Source organism: Chelon labrosus (assembly GCF_963514085.1).
Source record: "Chelon labrosus genome assembly, chromosome: 12".
NCBI lineage: Eukaryota > Metazoa > Chordata > Actinopteri > Mugiliformes > Mugilidae > Chelon > Chelon labrosus.
The window spans coordinates 11,189,206-11,213,887 of record NC_140345.1 but is presented as its reverse complement, the minus strand read 5'-3'; the positions used below and the strand labels follow the sequence as shown (position 1 = coordinate 11,213,887).

Below are 24,682 nucleotides of genomic sequence, written 5' to 3'. Positions count from 1 at the left end.
ATTTATTGTTTGGTATATATGAGTTGTATTGTACTGAGGTTATGGTTTTGTCTTCCATGTTGTATTTTTTAACTTAGACCAACCCTGACATAGTGAAGGAGAAAATGATGTTTGAGCAGGTCATAGGGATGGAGTTCTTTGAACCTGGCGAGAAAAGCATTTTTTTACAGTGGTAACAAACATGACCCAGACTGCTGTGTATGTTCTGTCAATGTGTCTCACTGTGTATATGTATGATGTTTGCATACTCACTGCAGATGAGGCCCACTCCTTCAGTGATGTACTGTTTTATGGAAACAAGGCCATCCTGCTGATCTTTGACACTCTGCGTCGTCACAGCTTGTGCAACTCTTTTTTTTTTTTTACGAATGCCCTGTTTTCACTGCTGTTTCATGACGTAAATATGATATTTTTTTGTAAAGAGTTTGACGTTGTTATTCATTAAAATTTTCTGATATGAAGACAATGCTGTTTTGAGTCTTATTTTAGTTATTTAGTTATTTCTAAATTTGTAATGATTATCGCAGAATTTGCATGATAACACAAAGATCATTTATGATAAAGCTGTTTTTATACTTTTATCACCTCTGTGTATACTCATCTGTGTTAGAGAATGATTGTCACAATGACAGCACGGGATTTTATAGGAACTTTGCTTATAGTTTTTAATGTTTTATGAATTTGCCAAAACAGTCTGCTTATTTTAGCCTCACAAAAAGAAAAACATATTAATTTGTAACATAAAAGGACACAGATTGAGTGATTATAAAACAAACAAACAAAAAACACAGCATCTTTCTGTTTAGAAAAAGACAGCAGTTTTCAAAAATCAGCAAATCATTCTACTCCTTCCCTTCTTAGCTACGTATTGCTTCAGAAAAAAGATACACCTTTTAATATAAATAGTTCACGCATAAATATCTATAAAATATAGCACAAACACATATGTAGCACATGGTCTTCTGTGGTTTATTGACAATTTCATAATGTGTGGTTTGTTCCTAGTTCCTTTCTAGTTAAGATAAGATAAGATAAGATAATCCTTTAATTTAGACCACAGCGGGGAAATCGGTTTTTAAAGCCTTAGTGTCTTTTTTTGTAGCACATTAGGGAGAGTATTGTCAGAGCATCACTGTCCATTAATAACCTCCATCTCTTCAAAGACCTGTTAATGTGGGACGTCCAGAGACGGTCCCCGAATGTCCTCGGTTTTAAAAGGCACTTGTCGTGCGTGCTGGCTTGTTCTGACGCCATCACGTCCATCGGAGCTCCGCCAATCAGCGCTCGCTCTGTGCTGCGGCGCTGCCGAATGATACAGAGCAGAGGGGTCGGCGTTTAGCCATGAACTCTAGTAACTTCTTCACATCCATCGGTTGAGGTAGGTCCTTAATTTCGCTCTGCAGTCGCACATTTACATTCGCAGCTTTAAATACAATCCAGTTAGGAGGATTTTTACTCCGTTCAGCTTAATGTTATGTAAGCATACATTAACCAGTTGGACGATAGTTGGTGGGTGTAACCCATACACCCCTAGCTAACATTAGCATGGGTTTTGCTCCTCTACCTCTACCTTTAAAAACAGACTTGGTTTCAAGTCGTATGTAATATTGTCTGTTAATGTTTTAATGTGCATCGTTTGTTAGCCTCACACGGCTCTTAGATTAACCGTCTGTGTTGTAGTTTTTGTAGCAGCTTGATCTGCTGTGCTGGGAGAGGCTAGTGATGTCAACAAACATGGCAACTTTTCTTGTGGAGCTCAAAGATGGGACGGGCCCTCAGTGGTCTGTGTGACTCACGCACAGTTTTACAGGATTTCTGGGTGCCCAGTGGGCTTAGCATGAAGGACAACGCGTTTGACTGGCGTAGGTTTTAACATGAGCTGTCATTCACCTGTGCTGCTGTGTGTGTTTTTTTTTTTTCTCCACATAGTGGACTAAAATGAGATTTTACAGACAGAGGCTGCAGACATACTTGAATTATGAAACGAGGACAGATTATTTGGAGGTACTCAAACAAGATCTGGTTCTCTAGGCCATGACCTGTCAGAGCATTTCTCAGGAACCAAATGTCAGGGCTGAATTCCTGCCAAAGCTATTTTTAACATGGTTTGCAACACGGAGTGCAGAGTTGCAACTCAAGCCAGTCACCAGCTCCTGTGTGGTCATCACTATACGCATTTCCCCAAGGTTTCAGCAGAATAAAAACTGTCCCTGTCCAAGGTTATGGCACGTAAACAGTTAACATTAATATCACCGAGTTGTGACATTCCCACACTGCATGCGCTGTTTGCAGGATGTCTGGGTGATATGCATTCAAAGGAAATCGATGAATCAGAGGAATTTTGCAACAAGCATTTCATGTCATGAATACACCATTTTCCAGGGTTTTTTGTTTGTTTTGTACAAATACAATGTCATCAAGTCCTTGAAACTGTTTTAGAAAAGTGGGGGTGGTTTGAACTTGGCCCAATCATTGCGCTATATAGAGACTCTTATTTTTGTTATCTTAATGCATTTATTTGTTTGTCACAAATAAACATGTTACTGGGTAACTAGTGTATGTTGTTGGTCAGTACGCTGTATGCAGAAAGCTTAAAATGCTGCTTAGCTCTATGTTTCCCATCCCTGATCTCTTCTTCCTTTACACATTCTTTAACCCTCTGTACTGATGTCTTTCCTTGAAGAACGAAGGGCAAGAGCCTAGATATATATTTTAATATTTTATTTACATACAATTATTTTTTTTTTATCTTTTCCAGTTAGATGTCCACATTTGTTCTTTGTTTCACCTTGTGGGAATGTCAATAAGGGAATTAAAAAAAAAGTGGAAAGCCATACAACAGGCAGTTAATCAACAACCTGATTAAACGATAGATTTGATTTCATCTAAATTGTTCGCAGGCAAAATAAGTCGGCCACAGAAATGATGAGTTTTTTATTGTATGCAAAGATTGGTCAGTATCTTAAGATCCAGTTATTTTGGAGGTTTTGCAGGTTAGGGTTACTACAGCCAGTCTGTCCCAAATTTAAATGCTTGTCCCATAATCTGTGTCTGTTTGCACATTGTTAGCTTAATGGCGCACAAAGAGAACACTTAGTGCCCTGTTGATGAACACATCCTTTCTAAAGCCTGTGCAGCTGTTGACTTTCCAACCGAGCTCTGCCCGTCTCTTTTGATAGGTGTGTACACATCAGCGGCGCAGTGTTAGTGTGTGCCTGCAACGCACCGTCAGCCATGCCTGTGACATCGCAGCTGCTCAGGGGTTTGCCCCGTGCCAACGTCTTTGCCTCCAGCCTGTTACCATGCCAACAACGCCAGTCCCAGTTTGGGCCCATCGTACGCCGACCCGCCTCAAGACAGCCGTCCCTCATGTGGCAGAGACACCAACCATCAAGAAGTTACCAGTCAACCTCAGCACTCCACAGCTACATCCTCACGCCCCCGCAGGTCAACTCCATTCTGAAAGCCAACGAGTACAGCTTTAAGGTTTGTTGCGTCATTTAATAATTGTAAGTATTATCATAATCCTCTAGTGGAAAATTCTTTCTCTTCACACAAGGAGTAGTGAGTACACCGTCTACTTTTGAACATAGACAGTATAGAGATGGATGGAAGTGCTCTTTTAAAGTGAAGCCAAAGTAAGTAGAGCTCCCCCTGGTGACCGGCTGCAGTATAGGTCATAAGCTCCGCCCCCCCTTCCCCTCACAACACTGAAATACAGTTAAATAGTTTCTTTTTCAAGGATGGTTTCTGTCATTTTAGGTAGTTGATATAATGTTGATGTATGTTCAAGTGTCAATATTTTAGATAAGTTTCATTTTAGTTTTTTGACGCTATAGGAACAGGATGTGACAGAATGGAGACTACCAGTTGCCATGCCAACCGCATGTCCCATAGGATAGTGAGAGTTATAAAAAATGAGCCCAGTCATTAATCCAACATTTCCTTCTAACTGGTGGAGGTAGAACAGAGCACAGTGTTAATTAAACGAAAACACGAGTAAATCTGGCGGAGGTGTGGGCGGGGCATTGATATTGCGGCTCCACGTGGCTCGTATTGCGCAGACTCTGGCTACAAAGATGGCCGTGTCCCTGGGAAAATAGTCTTAGTTTGACCAATGCAAGGAAATGGAGACACATTGTCCATATTTATAGAGGCTATGGTTTTGACCCAGTGACTCTAGAGTCTTAAATCTACTCATTTAACCACTAGCCCAACAATCTATACATTTAAATTAAACTATCTATACATTTCATTATTATAACATTTGTTTGTGTTGCGATTTCAGGTGCCAGAATTTGATGGGAAAAATGTGTCATCAGTGATGGGCTTTGAAAGTAATCAGCTGCCAGCCAACGCTCCAATAGAAGACCGCCGCAGTGCAGCTACATGCCTGCAGACACGAGGAATGCTGCTGGGTGTGTTTGACGGCCACGCTGGCTGTGCCTGTGCTCAGGTAAAGCTGCCTCTGTTATTTAGTCACCGTTTTTTTTGAAGCGTTGGGTGTGTAGAAAGAACATTTTGCTGTCTGTCCATCAATATGAAACCATTTGGTAGGCTGTACCACCATGATATATTATATACTGTTATTTTACACTTGTACACCGTATGTCTTATTGCAGTTATAGTGTTTTTCTCACGCAGATAGAACTTCTAAAAATTCTTCTCTGCAGGCACTGAGTGAGAGGTTGTTTTACTACATTGCTGTGTCACTGCTGCCCCACAACACTCTGTGTGAGCTTGAAGCAGCTGTGGAGGCCGGCAGAGCCCTCAGTCCCATCCTGCAGTGGCACAAACACCCCAACGACTACTTCAGCAGGGAGGCTCAGAACCTCTACTTCAGCAGCCTACGAACGTACTGGCAGGAATTAATAGATTTGACCAGGTGAGAAACGCAAAACTCAGCAAAGGATCGAAAGCTAAGTCTAGATTTCTATTTAAATGTGGCCAGTGTGTTTCAATCCAGTTTATGTCACTTCACACACTGGAAAAAAACTGTTGACTGCTGGTCTTAGCAACATTTCCCAGTGCACACGGCATATACCTGTAGAGTGTATATAAATGGAGCATTTACCCTTTTGCCTTTTACATCAAAAGCAAGACAAAGGTTCAACTATTCTGATTCAATGGAGTATGAGTTTCTTGACGGCCTTTACTTTAGCAAACACTTCAAACTGGACTTCCTGATTTCTTATTTTATCTTCATCTGCAAATTGCCCACACCAACACCGGCCCGTCTGTTGTTTTGCCAATAGATCTCTGTTGTTGGTCTCTTGTCTTGACCTCGGGCTTCCTCTCTATCTTCACACATACTGCGCTCCCTTTTTATTTCCAGTCCGGGCGAGGTTCCAGAAACCCGCGAGGCGCTGCTGAATGCGTTCAAGAGGCTGGACAATGACATTTCTCTGGAGGCTCAGGTGAGGCCCTGCTCTCTGACTCGGTTTGCCAAATATGTTTGTTGTAATAATTTTTTCCCTTTCTTCATCCACCTGACTGACAGTCAGACTGATCTAATTTGACACACAGAAAGATACTAGACCAATGAGTTTTAATTAAATTAAATACCAAGTTGAACTGTATTCAGCTTTAACTTGATTGAGAAAACAACCATGGGACTCGTAACAACCACTTGATATGGTTGACTGACATGTGATTCAAACACATTTCCCCAAAAGCAAGGAAACACCGTCCACTATTTTGGTTTCTACCACCTTGTTCACCATGCCAATAGCGGGCGTGGAGTCTTAGTCTCTTCTCAAACATATGGCAGGAAGCGTTAACTCCATCCGTACACTAGCCGTATTTTTATGTTCTGCTTGTTTCACCCTGAAAGATTTGGGTTGGGGAATATACAAGTTAGGCACCTAGAGCCTGGAACGTCCACTAGTGACCAACTGTCAGCTACAAAGCGATGGGTGAAGAGTGAATCACTTTTTATGTGGACAGGCCTTAAGTTTCAAATAACAGTGTTCTTGGCCTGAGTCAGTGCACAGTGTTACGTAAGACAGATTTTTAGAGCTTGCACTTGAAATGTAAACTGATATTGTCAAGAATTCAATGTCCAGGCAGAAAGTTGAGTCATTTTTGTCACTGTCTCCACAGTCCAGTGTCAGTGATATTTAAATCTGAATCAAATTGCATGTCACTAAGGTTGCTCAAGGTGCCAGACATGAGTACTGTTTCACACATCTAGAGACATACTGGATATCAGCTTCAGTCTGTCGCAGGAGGGCAAAAAATCCGAGCATCCAAATTTAAATTTTTATGACTCAAAGAGGAGCTCAGGTGTCAGTGCCTCCGTGTTACCGTCTCCTTCATTTATCCTTGTTATTTCGAGATGCAGGTCGGTGACCCGAATGCTTATCTGCACTACTGGGTTCTGAGAGTGGCCTTCTCTGGAGCCACAGCCTGCGTCGCTCACATCGATGGATCTGACCTGTACGGAGAAACAATACATAACAGTGCACCTTAACAAAACTCTTGTGAAATACTTCTTTAAAGGTAAACTATTGTTCTCCTCTCTGTTCCTGAAGCTTCATAGCTAATGCAGGAGATGCTCGGGCGGTGTTGGGGGTGCAGGAGGAGGACGGTTCATTCAGCGCTCTCACACTCTCCAATGACCACTGCGCCCAGAATGAGGATGAGGTTTCTCGGATACGAGGCGAACACCCTCCATCAGAGAGGAAGACCGTTATACGTCAGGTGCTGCACCCACTAATTTGCTCAGTGTTATTATCATTAAAGCAGGGATTTGAACCTTTCTGTCTTCTCCATCAGGACCGGTTGCTCGGCCTGCTCATGCCGTTCCGCGCCTTTGGGGATGTGAAGTTCAAGTGGAGCATTGAGCTGCAGAAGCGTGTGTTGGAGTCTGGGCCCGATCAGCTCCACGAAAACGAGCAAACCAAGTTTATCCCACCGAACTACCACACGCCCCCGTACCTGACCGCTGAGCCTGAGATCACGCACCACAAACTACGACCACAGGACCGCTTCCTGGTGAGAGAACAGGCAGCGCCTCAGTCTTATCCAAACCTGTGTATATTTTTGATCAGGAAACCGAGCCCTTGTTATTTAAAGATAGATATTTCCTAGCCCCATAGCAATGACACTCCTTGATGGAAGCAGCCATCCCCAGCAGGATGCAGCCTGACACAGACACACACACACAAAAACGGTTTAGGAACAACTCAAAAAAGAAACATGAAAAACAGCACAAGGTGTTGACCTGGCCTCCAAATTAGATCCCAAACTGATCAAGTATCTCTGGGATGATCCACAGAGGCCCCTCCCCTCAAGCCATAGGACCCAAAGGCCCCCACTAACAACATTGTGTTGCCAGACACCACAGGACACCCTCACAAAGGCCCATGTCCATCCTCTGACATGGGCCAAGGGAGACCTACACAATATTAGGAAGGTGGTCATAATGTTATGTCTGATCAGTGTAGATGGACAATGTAAAAACGTAACTCCATGCTCTGTTAGCAGATTGGAAAGGAGGATGAATATTAGTAATCATTATTACCATGTAGTCCCTTAATAACCCCCCTTCTCTCCTTTCTTACCTCTTATTGTGTCAATTTGTATAATACACATTTCTAAACATACACTTCTCTAAAGTATTTTTTGTGTGGCATCATTCATCAACGTTTCCACACAAATCCCATTTACCTTTGTTTGCAAATTCTTTCAAGAATATAGCAGCTAGTTCTGCAGGAAGATAACGGCCACATTATTAATAAACCTCTCATTGATACGGGTGCCGATTCAGCTGTCTGAAACTTGGACATTTCTATTCTATACAGCGTGACAATGAAAGTGAGACGCACCATGGATCTGACATCTCATTTTCACTTTGAACACGTTAACACGCTGGCTAATGACACACGTCGTCAATAGATTTCGTGAGTCATAGCTAATTCATCCCGAGGGCTGTAATTCATAAATGTCCATCCTGATGTTTGTGTCATTATGCTCATCAAAGGAGATATTCATCCTCCAGCAGAACATTTGTGCCCAAAAATAGAGAGTTGGATGTGTCATTTTTAAAATTAAAAATATTATCTAGCCTCTGGGCTCATTGTTACTTGTTGTATGGCTGATTTTTTTATTTTTCTGGTTGACCTTTTCAAACAAAAGATTGTATTTGTGAAGAAAGATCTAGTATTTTGTATTCCATCTCTAGTAGGAGCATTTAGTAATGACTTACTGATGAGGCATTCTGGCTTCAGTGAGCTTCACATATGTGATAGTACATCTGATTGTAACTCTCTTCTGCCGGCAGGTGATTGGCTCCGATGGCCTCTGGGAGACTCTCCACAGGCAGGAAGTGGTGCGCATTGTGGGGGAGTATCTAACGGGGGTGCATCAGCGTCAGCCGCTCAAAGTCGGAGGCTACAAGGTCACCCTGGGGCAGATGCAGGGGCTGCTCACGGAGAGAAAGGCCCGCGTGTCTTCGGCTTTCGAGGATCAGAACTCGGCGACCCACCTGATGCGCCACGCGGTGGGAAACAATGAGTTCGGCACCGTGGACCACGAGAGGCTGTCAAAGATGCTGTCGCTGCCCGAGGAGCTGGCTCGCATGTACCGCGACGACATCACCATCATCATCACTCAGTTCAACCCTCACGTGATCGGAGCACAGAGACAGGAAGGACAGTCCTGAGCTGTTCAGAAGCCATTCACTGCTGACAGTACACACACTTCCCTAACTGTGTACTGTAGGTTTCTACATTTAAGCACACAGTGGAGAAACAGGCCATATTAAGAATATATCTGTCCAGCAGCTCTTTGTTTTAACTCTATTTATGTAAAGAATTTGTACATTTGTATGCAGTGTTACAGAAAACCTTTCTTTCTTGTAAGTTAAAACCTGTTCAGAATCTCTTCTACAACATATTATTTATACTACCAGTATTGTCCACCGACACTCTTCTCTTCGAGGCTCATAAGACGCTGTTACAAACTGAATTCAGTGCCAAAACGTTCAACCTCCTCGTCTGCTGAGAGGCCCAGCCGGGGCTGAAGTTATCAAATTTCCCAAAAAAAAAAAAAAGTGAAGGTGGCGACTTTAAACAAGTAGAGAGGCCTTGTTGAGGCAGCTCTGACTCCGCCTGTTTTTCTGAAATGGACTTTAACCTGGCTGTGCCATTAGAGCTGCACACCCTCTTCCTCTGCTGCCGTTTGTGTTTTCGTTTCATCCCAGGCACAATCTTATACACTTCCTGCTTCCAAGGGACTCTAGTTTTGACTTCTGACTGTTGCATCTACCTGTTTTTACCTCTTTGTATGTGTCATTGTGTGAGATATTCTTAATACTGTCCGAACATGAATGCTTTTACCTGCATTTACATGACTGTCTGAAGAATTGTATTTTTTGTTTTGCCTCTACTCCGGCTCACTGGATAGCTGATTTTGAGTTTCTCACATCCGTATTGATTGAACAGCTGAGGAGTCATATAATGTGGCTGTAAATACTGTAAATTTAAAGCTTAAAGAAAAAAAAATATATTCTATTTTACACAAAAACGTAGGTGGGAGGGAATGTGGTTTGAGGCGTCACAATCAGATTTAATTTCTTTATCTTCAGAAAGATTTTTTCCCAAATCCAACGAGCCGGAGCAAAGACAAAAGCACAACACTGTATCTTTAACAAGACATGGAAACTTGACCTGTGCACCACTGCAGGTAGACCCATATGTACCTGGCGTTTCTGTGACATTATCGCTTTATTACTGTCCTGTTTCTTTGCTGGAAGAAGTATTCATGAGCTGTCCTCCATTTTCCATGTATATTATAACACTATTTAGACTGAATAGATGGTGGTGGATTTAAACTTGAGTGCGTCCGTTAATGAACCTCTAAGCAGACACTAAACTCTTAACAAAGCTTCCTCTCCAAACGCCGTGCACTGGAGGCATCCATAGCAGTTGTTGGGATTATATTATTCACGATTTACTACTCCTACTGATGCTCTCCGCTTACCCATGAATCACAGGGTCTTGACCGTGTGTTTAAATGTAATCGAGCCCAAATGAATGAGCAGAATGTACATTTGAAAGAAGCTGTTTAAATATCGAATCTTATTTATTCAGCTTTGGCAATATGTTACACGTCTTTACTGTCGGATGTATAAATTGTAAGTTATGTGGGTAATGTTTTGTATATGGAATGGTTTAATAAAACGCTGAATACGCGGCTCCTGGAGCGGTTTTTGTGTGTGTACGGTCATACAGGCTGGAAGGTGAACACACTGACACACCCCTGAATGCTGCAGGACTAACCTTCAAATACCTGTAAGGCCAGAGTGTCTCGGGTTGCAAAATGTAGCGTCAGTGCAGCTTTAGCTGATATGGGGGCAGTCAGTCAGTACCGAGTACGTATGATTCAATAATTCAAGGAGGCTTTATTGCCATTGTGACCATGAAAAACAGGAAAATAACAAAAATAAGATGTTTGTAGGTTAAATATTACACAGGGGGGGTGACACTACGCTACAGTTTGTCGTTTTCTTTCAAGTCAGTGTGACAGCAGTTCATTCAACGCCACTAGATGATGCTGCTGCACCAGACGACCAAGTTTCAGATCCGGTTCTGTCGACACAGTGTCATCAACTGGACATTTTGTGCAACAGCTGTTTTCTGTACATGAATACACATCAGTTTTATCAGCAGAATTAAAACAAAAATGGCCAAAAATCATGAATACGTCGTACTTTTACACACAAATTGACAAAATCGTAACTCGTGTGTTCATAGGCTCATCTTATTTATTTACTTCTCTGAGATTCATTCATTCATTCATTCATCTTCTGTAACCGCTTGTCCTGTGAAGGGTCGCGGGGGGTGCTGGAGCCTATCCCAGTCGCCAGTCTATCACAGGGCTAACACAGAGAGACAGTCAACCATTCACACTCACATCCACACCTATGGCCAATTTAGAATCACCAATGAACCTATTGAGCATGTCTTTGAACGATGGGAGGAAGCCGGAGTACCCGGCGAGACCCCACTCAGACACAGGGAGAACATGGATTCAAACCCGGAACCTTCTTGCTGTGAGGCGTCAGTGCTAACCACCATTCCACTGTGCCACCCCCTCTCTGAGATTTCATTAGTACTTCATTTTACATATGTATTATTCCGTGGTTATGTAAATGTGAGTTTATTATATCCATTACATCTGCTGAGAATAAAAATGCTCACCAATGGTTGTAATACAAACGTTAATCCCCCTGGCCTTTTAATGGACCATTGAGTTATTTATAAGAGCATTAACCATAGATCATGAAGGACTGTTATGTTTATGTATGTGCGTACGTATGTACAATCCACACATGGCATCCATTTCTTACTGATACTATAATATTCATACGACCCATCATTGTTATGGGTGATTAATATTTTATTATTTACAACTCTCATGTTGAATTATATATCACTAATCTTTATAACATATTATTATGGATAGTACTGTTATCACCATACTCATCATTGCAATCACAGCCTTCATGATTGTTAAATGATCAGTATAACGATGCATTATTTATTAATTATTTTCCTTAATTAACTTTCATCTCCGTCTTTTTCATATACCTTCCTCCAGACTCTCCTTTGTTCTGAATGTTTTGTAGATGTTCTGCATCAATTGATTCGTCCATGACCTGTAATTATTTGTATGTTTATGTTGTACGGGGTAATGACCTTGCACCTTTACTGTATCTGCGTTCAAACCTTGATGTAAGTTAATAATATGTTAATAATATCCAATAAAAACGTTTTATTGTCTATAATCCTGCATGTTTCAGTGTCTGAATAGAAGATCTTTTTTATTCTTTTCTTATAGAGGGAGCCGCAGAGTAACTTCTGTTGTATCCCAAAGTGCCTTAAGCCTCTTTTTTTGATCACCAGTAGCACGCTGACACGCTGTAGGTGTATGGAAGAGTGTTTACTCGACATCCAGACAGTTTACTGGAAACAAACACCTCCGCGTCATACATCGGTTACACGCCTCGTTTCCATTACAGCACAGATGTTGTCCCAGGACTAGTTCGTCAAAGTAGACCTAGTGACGTTTTCTGGAGGAGTGTATTTACACTTTTCTGTGGGATTAAGAGGCAGGATATGTAGTAGAAAACATCCCACGTAACCAAACTGACTCATTGACGTACAGTAGGAAAACAGACGAGAGCTCAACCACCAGATAAATTAAAGTTACAACTTAGCTGTAATATGTTAAAGCAGTTGTGGTTTGTAGGTTTAGATTAGAAATTAATTACATTCATTTCTAAAGCAGACTTTACTATTCAGTCATTGGCTGACAACATTATATATTTTACTGTGATTGTCTAGTAGTGTCTTTGGAGATAGAAAACATACATACGGTGGGTAGAAATAGTCTAAACAGCCTCTTATTTTCAGCCCTTTACTTTCATGTATTTAAAATGTAATTATATGTTTTTATCTCTTTTTTCTCTTAAAAGTTTTCACATCAGGACATTTTATGATAATTCATCACTGTTTCAGGAAAACAGAAATGTGTTCATTGCATCCGTGTTAATCGTCACTATGATAGTATATGAACATAATACTAATGCAGTCTGGGAGCTACGTCTTGATGGTGAACTTCAATAAACACTAATAAATAAATATGTAATACAAGCTGGAGTGAAATGAGCTTTTGACGGGGAACTACGATACTAGTGCTTCTATATTAGGATAAAAATGTTTCCCTCCTACAGTGGTGACTAAACCACAGGGACAAAAACATGCGTGAGTCTGTGTGGTGATGGTGAAGTTTGATGTCCAGAGGCGTTCATCCATCACATAGTTTACTCTCCCTGTCTTTCCTCCACCTCCTCTACTACTCTGTCCTTCTATCTTTTAACTTCTCTCACTTCTATCACCGGCTCTCTAGGCCTTCGTACAGCTCTCTGTGTGTGGTGTTGTGGAAAGTGTTGCCGGGATACGGGCTGAGAGAGATTGCAGACATAAACACTGGAGAGTGTCCATGTTGAGTTTTATTATTATGAGGATAGCTCTGTTCGCTCCTTTGACTGTAACACGGGTCATCGTTTGGCTTTTGGGAGCTGCAGCAGGCTGTCTCAAGGATGATTCATCCAGACACACACAAGGTAACCCACAAACTTGGCACATGGATCAGGAGGACACATGTTCATGGCAGCACATGTGTCACCCACTCTAACATGTGTGCTTTTTGTTGTCTGCGTTGGACGCTCTTTGTGCTGCATAAAAGCCGACAATCATGCCACCCGCCTTTCAGCTCCACAAACAATCTGCAGCCTGTCTCCCACTGTCAAAGAGATGACTCAGACCACTGCTCTCTGCAGCAGCGCCGTGGCCTCGACAGCTCAGCGACACACCAGCAGGGAGAAGGGGGGGTGTATGTGGCAGTGCCGAATGTAAATGGTAGCAAGAAATCCGAACACTAGGCTAGCTGAACAAAGAGATGGTGAAGAAGTGGTGCACATCCAGCTGCCTTATGTCACCCACAACCTGCACCAACACGGGTCTGCCCTGACATGCACACGCAACCACACAGATACAGAAACGACGATGCAAAAACCCAACGTGGTTCCCACTTTCTTTGTTTATTGTGAAACAGCAGTAAATGAGCATCTGTTCATAACAAGATATCGCTTAACATTACAACACATTTACAGCTGAGGGACCAACACAACTAGCTCCGGGCCGAAGACAATTAACTGAATCAAAGAAGACCAGGAAACTGGGAACGTTACTTTAATAAATTAAGTCAACTAGCTGCATAAATGCATGATTACCATCGGACCTCCTACCAGTTTAATTAAGTATGCACAGCACCCATTAATCAAGCCCAAGTCTGTCTTGTAAATAAAATAAAACAAGCTAAAGTAAATGTGCGCGTCTTGAGTATGAGGCCTGGAGAGTGAGGACATTTTTGGAAAAATACAGTCCTCACTGTCCTCCACGAGGAATTTTTGAGGTTTTATTCACTATTCATTAAGAAATTTTATAACTTTAATTGACAGGCAGAATACTCATTGATCAACAGAAAAACAAAACAGGGTCTTATGTGCATCCACAGTCCCTGGTTAGGCAAAGAAAAAGCACCAAAATGGCCCAATGATTAAGACTTGGTTTTAGGATTAACGTTCCAGTCAGGGTGTAGTGAATGTGTTACGTTAATGTTTGTTCCCACAAATACAGAAAAGGCCTTTGAGGCGTATTTGTAATTTCGTATGTTGGGGTATATAAATAATAATAACTGACTTGACAAGCATACTTTATGTATGTATGTGTCTCTACATCATGGCTTTCCTCTCTCCTTCTTCAGTCAGGGCTCTCTCCCTGTTCCCTTTGTTTATGCGTTTGATCACTATGATGAAGACGATGACTGCAACAAGAGGAGACATGAAACAGAGATCAAAACGAGGTCAGCAACACCAACAGAAACCTGCACTGTGACAGCACAGCTTTATTGGATTCACGTGAGCTATCCATCAGACTTACTGCAGAATCCCATAATGCCGGCCAGGATCCCGATGGTGCCTGGCAATCCAATTTCGATTAGGGGCTCTGGCGCAATGTAGCAGTAACCCAGCTCTGTGCAGTTACACACTCTCACTGGCATGGAGAGAGGAGACGTATTAGAGATTTAAAAAATAATAAATAATAATTCAAAGGGCAACATTTAAATGTACAATCTCTGACTTTTTGTCTAAGGTCCTGGAAACAGTCTGTGAACACAACTGTGACACATCATTAGCTTTTAAGCCGACTCCTACATTTGGTCACTTTTATCACGGTCTCTACAGACTCCTGTGGTAAGTATCTGTCTCTTTCTGGCAGCAGGATGGTGTATGGAGGACTGGAGGATTTATTCGACCGATCACACGTCAGGCTTTAGTTGCAGTTTGGTTTTGTTGGCACTAAGGACAACATATCCAGACACATCCCTTAAGCCTTATACATCTAATTAACTCACCTACAAACGTCTGTGCGACTCCCATGCCTGCGTTGTCTTTTACAACAATGGGAACTGAGAAGTTTTTGTCTTCAGTCTGCTTTTTCTTCAGGATCAGTTTTGCTGTCGTGCCTGCATGATAAAGAGAAACAAGAAATGTAGAAATGTCCATCCCTGCATGTTCCAATATTTCTGTGTGTCGCTGTATGAGTGTTTATGTACCGTCAACTTGCTGCAGCTCCCAGTGGTGTGATTTCTTGTTTTGGGGGAAGGAGAAAGTGAATGGCTTGGAGAAGGGGTCGCTGTCCCCATCTTGGGCCTCGATGACAACGGCTTTGGGATTGTCCACACAGATGAAGGCCAACGACTCAGTCAGTTTGGGGACGTTGTCGTTCACATCCAGCAGCCTCACATGCACAATTTGGTCAGAAGACTTCTCCGGATCGTCTTAAGAGAGAAGTCAGAGAGCATGAAGAAAGTGGTCCGACTCAAGACTAGTTTGTCTGTGAAGGCAACAACTGTTTCTTTTAATGCTAGAGAAACACACTTCTGTGTGTGTTTGTTCGGACAGATTTGTTCTCAGTTACACATGTAACAGTGTTTTGTGTAGAAGTATTTTCAGATTCCTATATAATGATACAACGCTGTGTATCTCACCCTTCTCAAAGGCAGTGACAGTGACATCAAAAGCCTCCACTTTCTCCCTGTCCAGGTTATCTTTGGTCTTGATCTGTCCCGTGGCAGCATCGATCTCCAGCCAGCCCTGAGTGTCACCGTCCATCTTGTAGCTGTGCACAAACACAATCGTCAGTCACCAAAGCCTCAGTTAGAAAATAGCAGAAATGATCAGTGCAGACACTGAGATGGTGGCCAATGGAAACAACTGTGCTCAAAACAAATCAATTGTGGGTTTTTTTTAGTAACACGTGTTGGGCCCAACAGACAAAACACCAGACTGACAGCCAGTAGATCTGTGTTGATCTAGTGGAACAATGCCTCAGCTATGAAAGCATGTGCTGTGTCAACGGCCATCCATCATACAGGACATATTGTTACGGTGTGTCTCAAGAATTTCAGAACAACATGGACACAGCATACAGTTACTGCAGATAAAAAATATTCCACTTAGTCAGGCAAAAACATTCCCACATCCTTATGTAGACATTTTAGTTCCTACAACTGTCATGGACCCAGAATATAGAGGGTAAAGAGTTTCTCCACACAAAATACTAAAATTGTTCACATGAATCTATCTGTTAATAGTAACAAAGGAAATGAGCGATTTAAAAAACTGGGTCCCAAATTTAGACTTGCATGTTACAACAACTACTGGGGTCTCAGCAAATGCAACTCAAATTGGAGTAAATGTGAGATTTTTTTGGGAACTCTTTCCAACAGAAATGTGTACGTGGGGTCAACTTGTAATAATCTGTAAAGTAGTGGAGATTTTTGAATGTATGCACAGAGGAACAGGCCAGCTTTGTTGTCAAAAGTGATGCTTAGAAGGATCCCTTCATTGTTGCTTTCAGTCTTTTAGTACGATTTGACAAATGTAAAATATCAGCAGCCTTAAAGAGAACATGAGAAGTTGCTGCTGCGTGTTTACTTGATCTCTTTGCCCTCCGGGTCCTTTGCCTCCAAGGTGAGCAGCACGGATCCCTTGGTGGTGTTTTCAGGCACAGTCACGTCCAGACTGTCCTGGCTGAACTGTGGGGGTTCGTCTACGTTGGTGACAGACACAGAGACGATGGCGGTGGACTCTGGGCCGTACTCCAGACCCTTCATCAGCGGCTCTGGGTTGCGAGCATCAATCTGGAGCTCGAAGGTCTCAGAGGTCTCAAAGTCCAGAGGCTGTGGGGAGAGAGGAGCTGGTTAGAAGAATCCACTGGTTAGATGACGGTCACGGATCACTGCTCTCTGGATTTGTATAGTAAGTTGCTGTAGTATATGTGCTATATGGTGGTCTAGTTTTTGCTAAGTAACTTGTGCATGCTTGTTGCATTTGACCTCAAGGCAAACAGGCCTAACAATAACTAGTCAATAGAGTTTCATAGATTTTGGGGAACAGCAACTTTCAGGACTAGCCGGTCAGAAGGAAATCTGTAAAACTATACTTAAATGTGACAGAAAATCTTGATCAATAACAGCAGGATATACTGCAGCTGAACTATTCTTAGACTTCTTGGTGCAGACTCCCCACGTGAAGAATAAAAGTAGAGCCGAAAAAAACAAATTAATTAATGGAGTCAGTCAGTCAGTAGAAAAACGATAGCAAACTATTTCATCAAGCAAACATCTGGAGGTCCCAGCCTCTTAAAAAAGGTTTACAGCATTTCTCTGCTTTATATGATCATAAAGGTAATTGGTGTGTTGGATTGCTGCTTGAAGACGTTTGGTTGGACAATGAGTTTTCTCTGCAAGTGTCAGTTGCAACCCTGCACAGAAGTAGATCATGTCAACACCAATTCAAATTTAAAATAAAATAAAAACTTTCTGGAGTGGGGGCTCAAATGTTAAGTCAACAGTTAAATCAGCAAAAATAAAGATCACAGTCAGTGAGTTGCATGGGAGATTCAGATATACTGAGATACTGTACCTTAGCTACGACCAGGTGACCAACACCGCTGCCGTCAGTCTCCACAGCAAACACTTCACCGTTGTTGCCAGCAGAGATGACGAACTCGATGCGGGAGCTGCCGCTGTCGGGGTCATCAGCATCTGACGCTTCGATGGTCACCACTGTGTGTCCCACAGGAGTGTCCTCTGCCAGAGTGTGGCTGCCATACTATACACACAGACACACACAGCAGTAAAGCATCAGCCAGGCAGCATGAGAGATGAGAGCATGGGTCTAATGTATACTTACATCATTGTTCTCAAACACGGGCAGCTCGTTGTTGACGTCAATGACCTTGATGACGACCTTACAGGTTGTGCTGAAATCTGTGAACCACAAGTCATGAGTGCTTCACCCTACACTCTGCCCCATAGATGTGTTCTCATATTTCAATGCGCGTTACCTGAATCACTGACTTTCACATTGAGGCTGTAAACCTGTTGCTCCTTTCGTCGCAGCAAGCGCAAAGACTGAATTGATCCAGCGTCATTGATGGAGAAGACGTCGGATGTGAGGGCTGGATCTTGGGATACGATGGCGTAGGTCAGCTGTGAATGTAACGTCCCTTCTTCATCATTGTCATGGGCCAGCAGCTGTCCTATGTGGGTGCCTGGAATAGCAAGAACCAGAAAAACATCCTTCAGAACGACCTATAAAACTTTTTAACTTAGAAATGCTCTTGTATTCTGCAGCCTAAACTAACATTAAACTGATTGCAGAACAGAAACAGAGTTTTTCAGTTTTTCAGACACGTAACAGCTTTTTGTAAAAACAAGAAAAAGGAAAACCCAAACAGAAGAAGCACACACGAGATGAAGAAAAAGAGTGCTCGCATATCCATCCTTGCTACAAGTAGCTCACTCTTACCTGGAGGCTCATCCTCCTGCACCTCAAACTCACTCTCCGCATTTACACACACTGGTTCATTGTCATTTTCATCCTCCACCAGGACTTGAATCTCCATAGGTGGGTCCACCTCTTGGTCGTGGTTATCCTTGGCAAACACCACCAGGATGTACTAAAAACAGAACAAGTTCAAGACCAGGTAGTATTTGTTTCCACTGGGCAATTTATTGAGAATACTGGAACTGTGTTATCTACCATGTCCTTGTCTTCCCTGTCCAGCTGCTCTGTCAGCACTATTTCTCCATTGTCTCTGATCTGGAAAGGGAATTTCAGCTCTCGCTCTTTCTGCACTAATGAGTAAATGGCGCTGGGATCGTTAGACTGGACCTAGACACAGAGAGAGAAGGGGAGAGTCCAGAGTAGGATGGTTATAACTGGATGTAGAGAAGGTATAGCGACGGTGTATATTTGGCTGTGAGTATCCTGACACACCTTTGCAATAACCAGAGGGTATGTTGCCTTTAAGTTCTCCTTAATAGTTATTGGCCCAGGGTTGTTCCACAGGTTTTGCTCCACAACGATGTTCACTCTGCTGGTTCCACTCAGCGCTGTCTCCGAATTTCCCCCCAGGTCCTGCACTCGCACAATCAGGGTGAAGTCTGGATCTTCCAGAGGGTCCACGTTCAGCCTCCTCATCTCTGAAACCGCAGGGGATATAAAGGAAGATATAAAGATAAAGGAAGATATAAAGCCAACAAATGGCTGTCTGAGCTTGAACCTTCTTTCTGATTTTGAAAAGCTGAGTCACGTGGATTTGGTTTAATCACACTCCCCGGCGTAACTCATCAACTCAACGCCCAGTAAATCACAGAGCTACCAGCGCTAATCGCTGACAGTGCTTCCTTCATTGCAGTCTGTGTTCACTGACATTTACGCCATCCATCACAATGACAGGGAGAACAAATCCCTCGATTGGGATGACTTGAAAGATTTTAGAAACACACGTGGCAGATTTGTGTACACCATCATTATCACAATCACGTTTCTTGAACCTTGTCTTGTGGAAATAGTTTTTGCCCTCCTCTGTTGGCTCCTTCCTTGTATTATTCAACCATCTGCATGTGCAGACTGTGGACAATGAATTCTTAGTTCTTTACACTCCTCTGGAAACGAACCTGCTCTTTCCACACAGGTGAAGAAGGGGTTTTGCTCATGGGGGATCGTTGATGATGGACAGTAGTCGTTGAACTTCCTCTTCAGAGTCTCAGTGGAGTGATCTTCTCCGCTGCCGTACTGGATTCCCTCTCTGGCCTTCAGCATCTCTTGCCCTGTTAAAAGAACACACACACACATTGGATGTCACTAATCATGGTCCCACACGTTTCTATATGCATAAGGGGTCGACAAGATAAACACACTCATTCACAGGCTCACACACAGACTCAAAGTAATCTGTGATCAACATCACGCGCCACATTTAGCCGTCTGCCTACAATCAGTGTTAATCTCGAGCACGCGAGATGAGCTGTGTAATCTGGATTTACACTGGCGCTATACTGCCAGATTGCCGGCAGAGATGGACAGATTATAGACTTTCCCACAGACGCTGCACCTAATTTTGTGCATCTATGTCTGGCTTCACATAGGTGCGTTCATCTGAGCGCGTTACCTTCTTCTGTGGTGGAGATGTCTCCAGTGTTGGGGTCGATCTGGAACAGGAGGACGTTGTTTTTGTTGGGGAGCTGGCTGACCAGGCTGTATTTCAGATGAGCGTTGGGAGACTCTGGGTCATCGTGATCTGATGCAGAAACTTGGGTAAATGGGGTACCTGGAACCACAGAGAAAAAAAAAAAGAAAATGATGTTAAATTCTGACACAATGAGAAGTATAGAGACTTTATTAGTTATTACACAGTAAAGACATAGAAATCCAGACAGCATGTCAGGGATCATTTGAAGGATCATGTTAGAGACGTACAATGGACCTTTTGCATGCTTTAGACTTTATTCTAAAACTGAATATATATATAATTCTTACTTGAACTGTCTGTCACAATAAACATTCATAGAATATTAATACAGGAGGAAGAATAGTTTATTTCTTGTTGTATCCTAGAAAGCATTTACATCTGCCACAAGAAACCTCACTGGCGAACATCAACCTTTTAACTTTTCTTTCTGCTCCCACTCAGATAGTAAGAATCATCTTGTCATCAAATGTCTGAAAGTATAATATTTTTCTGGTGTGTCAGCAACTAAATGTTTGTTACGGTTAGAAAAGTATTCAAAATTTAGAGCCCAGCATTGGTGTTATGGTTGCAGCTATTCTAATTGTTGTTAATTTTAGATGTATTTCCCCAAATTCCACAATTCTTTCAAGACAAATGAGGACACTGTATTTTACACAGACTGGAGTTTTAAACGTTTGGCCACATAGCTGCAGACTGTAGTAAGTGCATACACGCAACAAGTAGTCTTCAATACAGTCTCATTAAAACCTACAGTACAGTGTGATGAATTACTCAGTGAATATATGTGCAGGCTGAAGCCTTGAAGTTCAGAATTTAACATGAAAATGTTTTCACTGCTTGGAAAAATCACTCGCAGTAAAGTTAAGTGAACTTTTTTTTTGAAGTAATAGGCTGCAACAGACTTTTTAGTAACGTGTTTTGGGGAACAAATGGTTCCTAAAAATATAAATGGACAAAAAAAAAGAAAGAAAGGAATCACTTCAACAGAGAGCAGCCATTGCTGTTGCCTCTGACGATTGTAAGTAAGCAGTCCTCTTATCTGCTGTTTTCTTTTGCATCTTTTTTTCCTCCACCTCTTATTGAAGTACTTATATAGCACACACCTGCAGGGTTATTTTCTCGAACCATGGCGGTGTAGACGTCCTTGGTGAAGAGTGGAGCGTTGTTGTTGATGTCCAAAACATTAATGATCACAGAAATTGGGCTACCCACGACTTCATCATCTGCCAATGCCTCCACCTGATTGCAGCCGCGCGCACACAAGAATGAGGTGAATATGGGTTGCGAGTACAATTGCGAGTACAATTTCCTGTGTGTTTATGTGTGTTTAGACTGTATTACCTGGATAATGTAATTATTATCTTTGGACCAGTCCAGAGCCTTTTCCAGGAAAAGCCACCCATCATTTGTAATCTTAATGTCGTCTTTACCTTCTCCACTCAGCCTGAAATTATTAACTGCTGGGTCTGTCACCACAAACTGTGGAGTGAAGGTTGGGAAGGAAGGGAGAACATTAGAGGAGTTAGAGGACCACAACAGCACATTCATTTACAGTCTTTGATTTATTATTTGAATTTGATACGGAAAAAGGCGAAGGGGAATCAAATAAAAGAAATGAGGGTGATATGACCAGACATCATGAAATCCTTTAAACCTCACTCGACTCATTTACTGGGAGTGATTCTCTGTGCATTACACTGTATATCCTTTTGTCTGACCTAGTAGTTATGAAAAAATACTTAAAACCTTTACTTAAGAAAAGGTTTCAGTAAAACAGTGAAGAAATACTCTAATACACATACATAGAAGTATTATTAACTAAATATGTTAAAGCATCAAAAGCAAACACACCTGACCCCTACACATCAGGATTACCTACATTATAAGATGCATCAAAGCAGTTAGTTTTAACTATTTTATACAGAGTCATTGAAGACACTGTGGTCCAGTGGTTCCCAACCTAAGGATTGGGACCCTATAAGGGTCGGATATGAAGGGTCAAGACATGACTAAATGGCAAGGGAATTAAATAGTTTGTCTTCATTTCTCTCCAATCCCAAATGTAACAATTACCTACGGCTGTCAGATAAATGCAGTGGAGCAAAAAGTGGAAGTACAAGAGCACAGCATGTGAAGGGCTCAAATATTTTGAAATGTATTTAAAAAGGGTACTTATGTACAGTAATAGAGTACGTTTCTTCATTACTTTTCCACTGCTACCGTGTGTGTGATACCTGATGAATGGCATAAGGGACAGCCGTCAACTCGGGCACCTCCAGCACTGTGTCCTCAAACGGGCCTTTCTTCTCCTCCAAATCCTTCCCAGCAGCCTGACACAGCACAGACACAGAGGTCAAAGGTCACAGAATACAGTACAGGCTAAGGTAAAGTTTAAATTTCCCCAGTAGCGCTCTGTCTCAGCTGAGTGTAGTCAAGTATTAACGGTGTTCGTTTTTCACTGCGCAGTTATTTATTGAGCCAAAATTACATGGCAATGGCAAATTCTTTTCTTTTTCTTTCTACAGGACCTGAGAGCAAAGTCTGCGGGCACTCCGTTTAGTAGCACTCCACGTGCTTTTTTAGGGATTTAAATAAGTTACCACAGACTTTATTGCATATGGTTTCTCTAACCGCTCTCTTTCACTTTCATTGTACCAAAACCTGTCACAAAACCTTTATGAGAATAACAATCTAAACATTAGTCCACACTGGCTGTTTCACTGATCTGTTCTCATGAATATGTGTGGAAGGACAGCGGCAGCAGTTGGCAGTGTTATGTACTCACAATGCTGAGCAGGAATGGGAGCAACAACAGATGCACCATGGGTGTCATTATGACAGGCTGTGAGTGGAGGAGATAAGAGTTATAAAACATGTCAGAGGACTTTAAACAAGAAGAAGAAGAAACAGAGAACAGTTGACAAGTCCATCTACCAACACTTAAACCTCAGTTTTCACCACAATGTGCTATCGATTCACAAACAGCCCCACTAAGAAAACGTGCCCTTGAATACACACATGTGACCGCTATCGATCTCTGTGAGCTGGATGGGAACTTGTGGTAATTGTGCGTGTGACTCCACCTTCATGACCAGGTGAACCTCCCACCTGAAGAAATTGACTCCAGAGAAACGGTTTCAGTGCACTGCCACGATTTTCTCGGCCTAAACTCTCCCTCTGTGACTCCGAGTGGGCGTGAATTTCACGCAGGTACTCAAAGGTCATTGTAAAGTTTGTAATCCTGGGGACTTTATGATCTCAGAGTCTGGAATAACATAAGAGCTTTGATCATACGCTGGTGTGGTTTGAGACAGATATGCTGTTTGGAAAGAATAATCCACGTCAGTTTTACTGCATCTATCAAACAATACACCAAATACACAGTTTTAACATAACATCTAAAGCACAGCGCAGTTAACCTAAAGAATGTATGGCACTGTTTGCATTAAAATGAAAGTGACTGACATATGAAAACAGATATAACAAACTGTGCTCAATTAAATATATCAGAAAAGTATTGCTAAATAAACACAAGAATGGTTTCTGGACTTGTAATGTGCCTGTGAGAGAGAAGGGTGAAGTCAACCAGTCAAGTGAAGGTGACATTGAGTCGTGGCTAATGACCTTTTTGCAGCACACACTTTGAATGTCATCTAAATCGACTGGCTCAACTTATTACAAGTCATTTTAAGTTACTTGAATATTTTTCTGAACTTTACCAGTAACTCTGTATACGCCTTTTACTCCACGTCTGCTGACTGGCGTATATTACACTGACAAGCCCTTCGCTGGCATTATCCATTTCTAGACTTCCACCTTCAGTGATCTAAGCCGACTTCCTGTAAGGAAATTATCAATTGCACTTGTTGAAGGCAGGATTCAACTGGGAGAGATGGAAACAACATGGAAACTACAGGCCGTCTCTTTATCCTGGGTGACCTCTATCAGATGAAGTTTCAGGAGCTATGACACCAACTTTTCTGTTGCGTACAGAAGATTTTTTTCAAATAGCCAGAAGTTGAGAAACAACCCAGGAAGCCACAAAGAAAAAGAAGAAATCAGTAGTCAGGCCCTCCTCAAACTAAGGCCCTGCCAAAGTCAAGTCAAGATCACAGCACTACTCCAATAATGTGAAAACACCTGACTAATTAATCACTCAGTCTATGAAAACCAACACAGGCAGCCCTCTTTGTTTCTACTAGACCTCAAAAAATATTCTCCTAAAGCTCAACAAAGACAGAAGTGGGAGACAGGAGAGTGAGGCGTCTTACCTTACTGGAGACTCCAGTGAATCACTGGTTCGACTTCACAGTGATCTGAGCATTTGCATCCTGTCTGGTCAAACGTTAACCAAGAGCTAACCAGCAATGTTTTATTGGATCTAATGATTGTCTAATCACCCAGCCCTCACGTCCAGCCGACCAATGGGGAAGTAGCTTTCAAGAGCGACGGAGACAGGAAGAACAGAACAATGATACTTAGAGCCATATAAAGGAGAAAACCAT

General features: G+C 42.2%; 2 protein-coding genes across 3 annotated transcripts; one reads left to right on the top strand and one right to left on the bottom strand.

Moving 5' to 3' along the window:
* The first annotated feature begins 785 nt into the window (after positions 1 to 785).
* On the top strand, positions 786 to 10,320 carry pdp1 (pyruvate dehydrogenase phosphatase catalytic subunit 1). 2 transcript variants are annotated; one of them, XM_084557172.1, is made up of 9 exons: positions 786 to 1,378; positions 3,180 to 3,486; positions 4,289 to 4,456; positions 4,674 to 4,885; positions 5,336 to 5,417; positions 6,344 to 6,438; positions 6,534 to 6,702; positions 6,778 to 6,996; positions 8,285 to 10,320. In XM_084557172.1, the coding sequence occupies exons 2-9, from the start codon at positions 3,235 to 3,237 to the stop codon at positions 8,663 to 8,665; spliced, it is 1,578 nt and encodes a 525-aa protein (XP_084413298.1). In that variant the 5' UTR covers positions 786 to 1,378; positions 3,180 to 3,234; the 3' UTR covers positions 8,666 to 10,320. The 2 variants fall into 2 exon arrangements, with proteins under 2 accessions (XP_084413298.1, XP_084413299.1); XM_084557173.1 differs by lacking the exon at positions 786 to 1,378 and having other exon boundaries at positions 3,050 to 3,486.
* Positions 10,321 to 14,302: 3,982 nt separating this feature from the next.
* On the bottom strand, positions 14,303 to 23,940 carry cdh17 (cadherin 17, LI cadherin (liver-intestine); the record flags this gene model as incomplete). The annotated part of the gene is made up of 18 exons (XM_084557866.1): positions 22,963 to 23,940; positions 22,412 to 22,507; positions 21,519 to 21,656; positions 21,281 to 21,416; positions 20,097 to 20,255; positions 19,603 to 19,755; positions 18,920 to 19,125; positions 18,683 to 18,814; positions 18,449 to 18,599; positions 17,985 to 18,191; positions 17,831 to 17,907; positions 17,561 to 17,749; positions 16,571 to 16,815; positions 15,622 to 15,752; positions 15,187 to 15,411; positions 14,986 to 15,096; positions 14,511 to 14,624; positions 14,303 to 14,394 (listed from the first exon to the last, which is right to left on the bottom strand). The coding sequence occupies exons 1-18, from the start codon at positions 23,050 to 23,052 to the stop codon at positions 14,303 to 14,305; spliced, it is 2,652 nt and encodes an 883-aa protein (XP_084413992.1). The 5' UTR covers positions 23,053 to 23,940.
* Between the last annotated feature and the right edge of the window lie 742 nt (positions 23,941 to 24,682).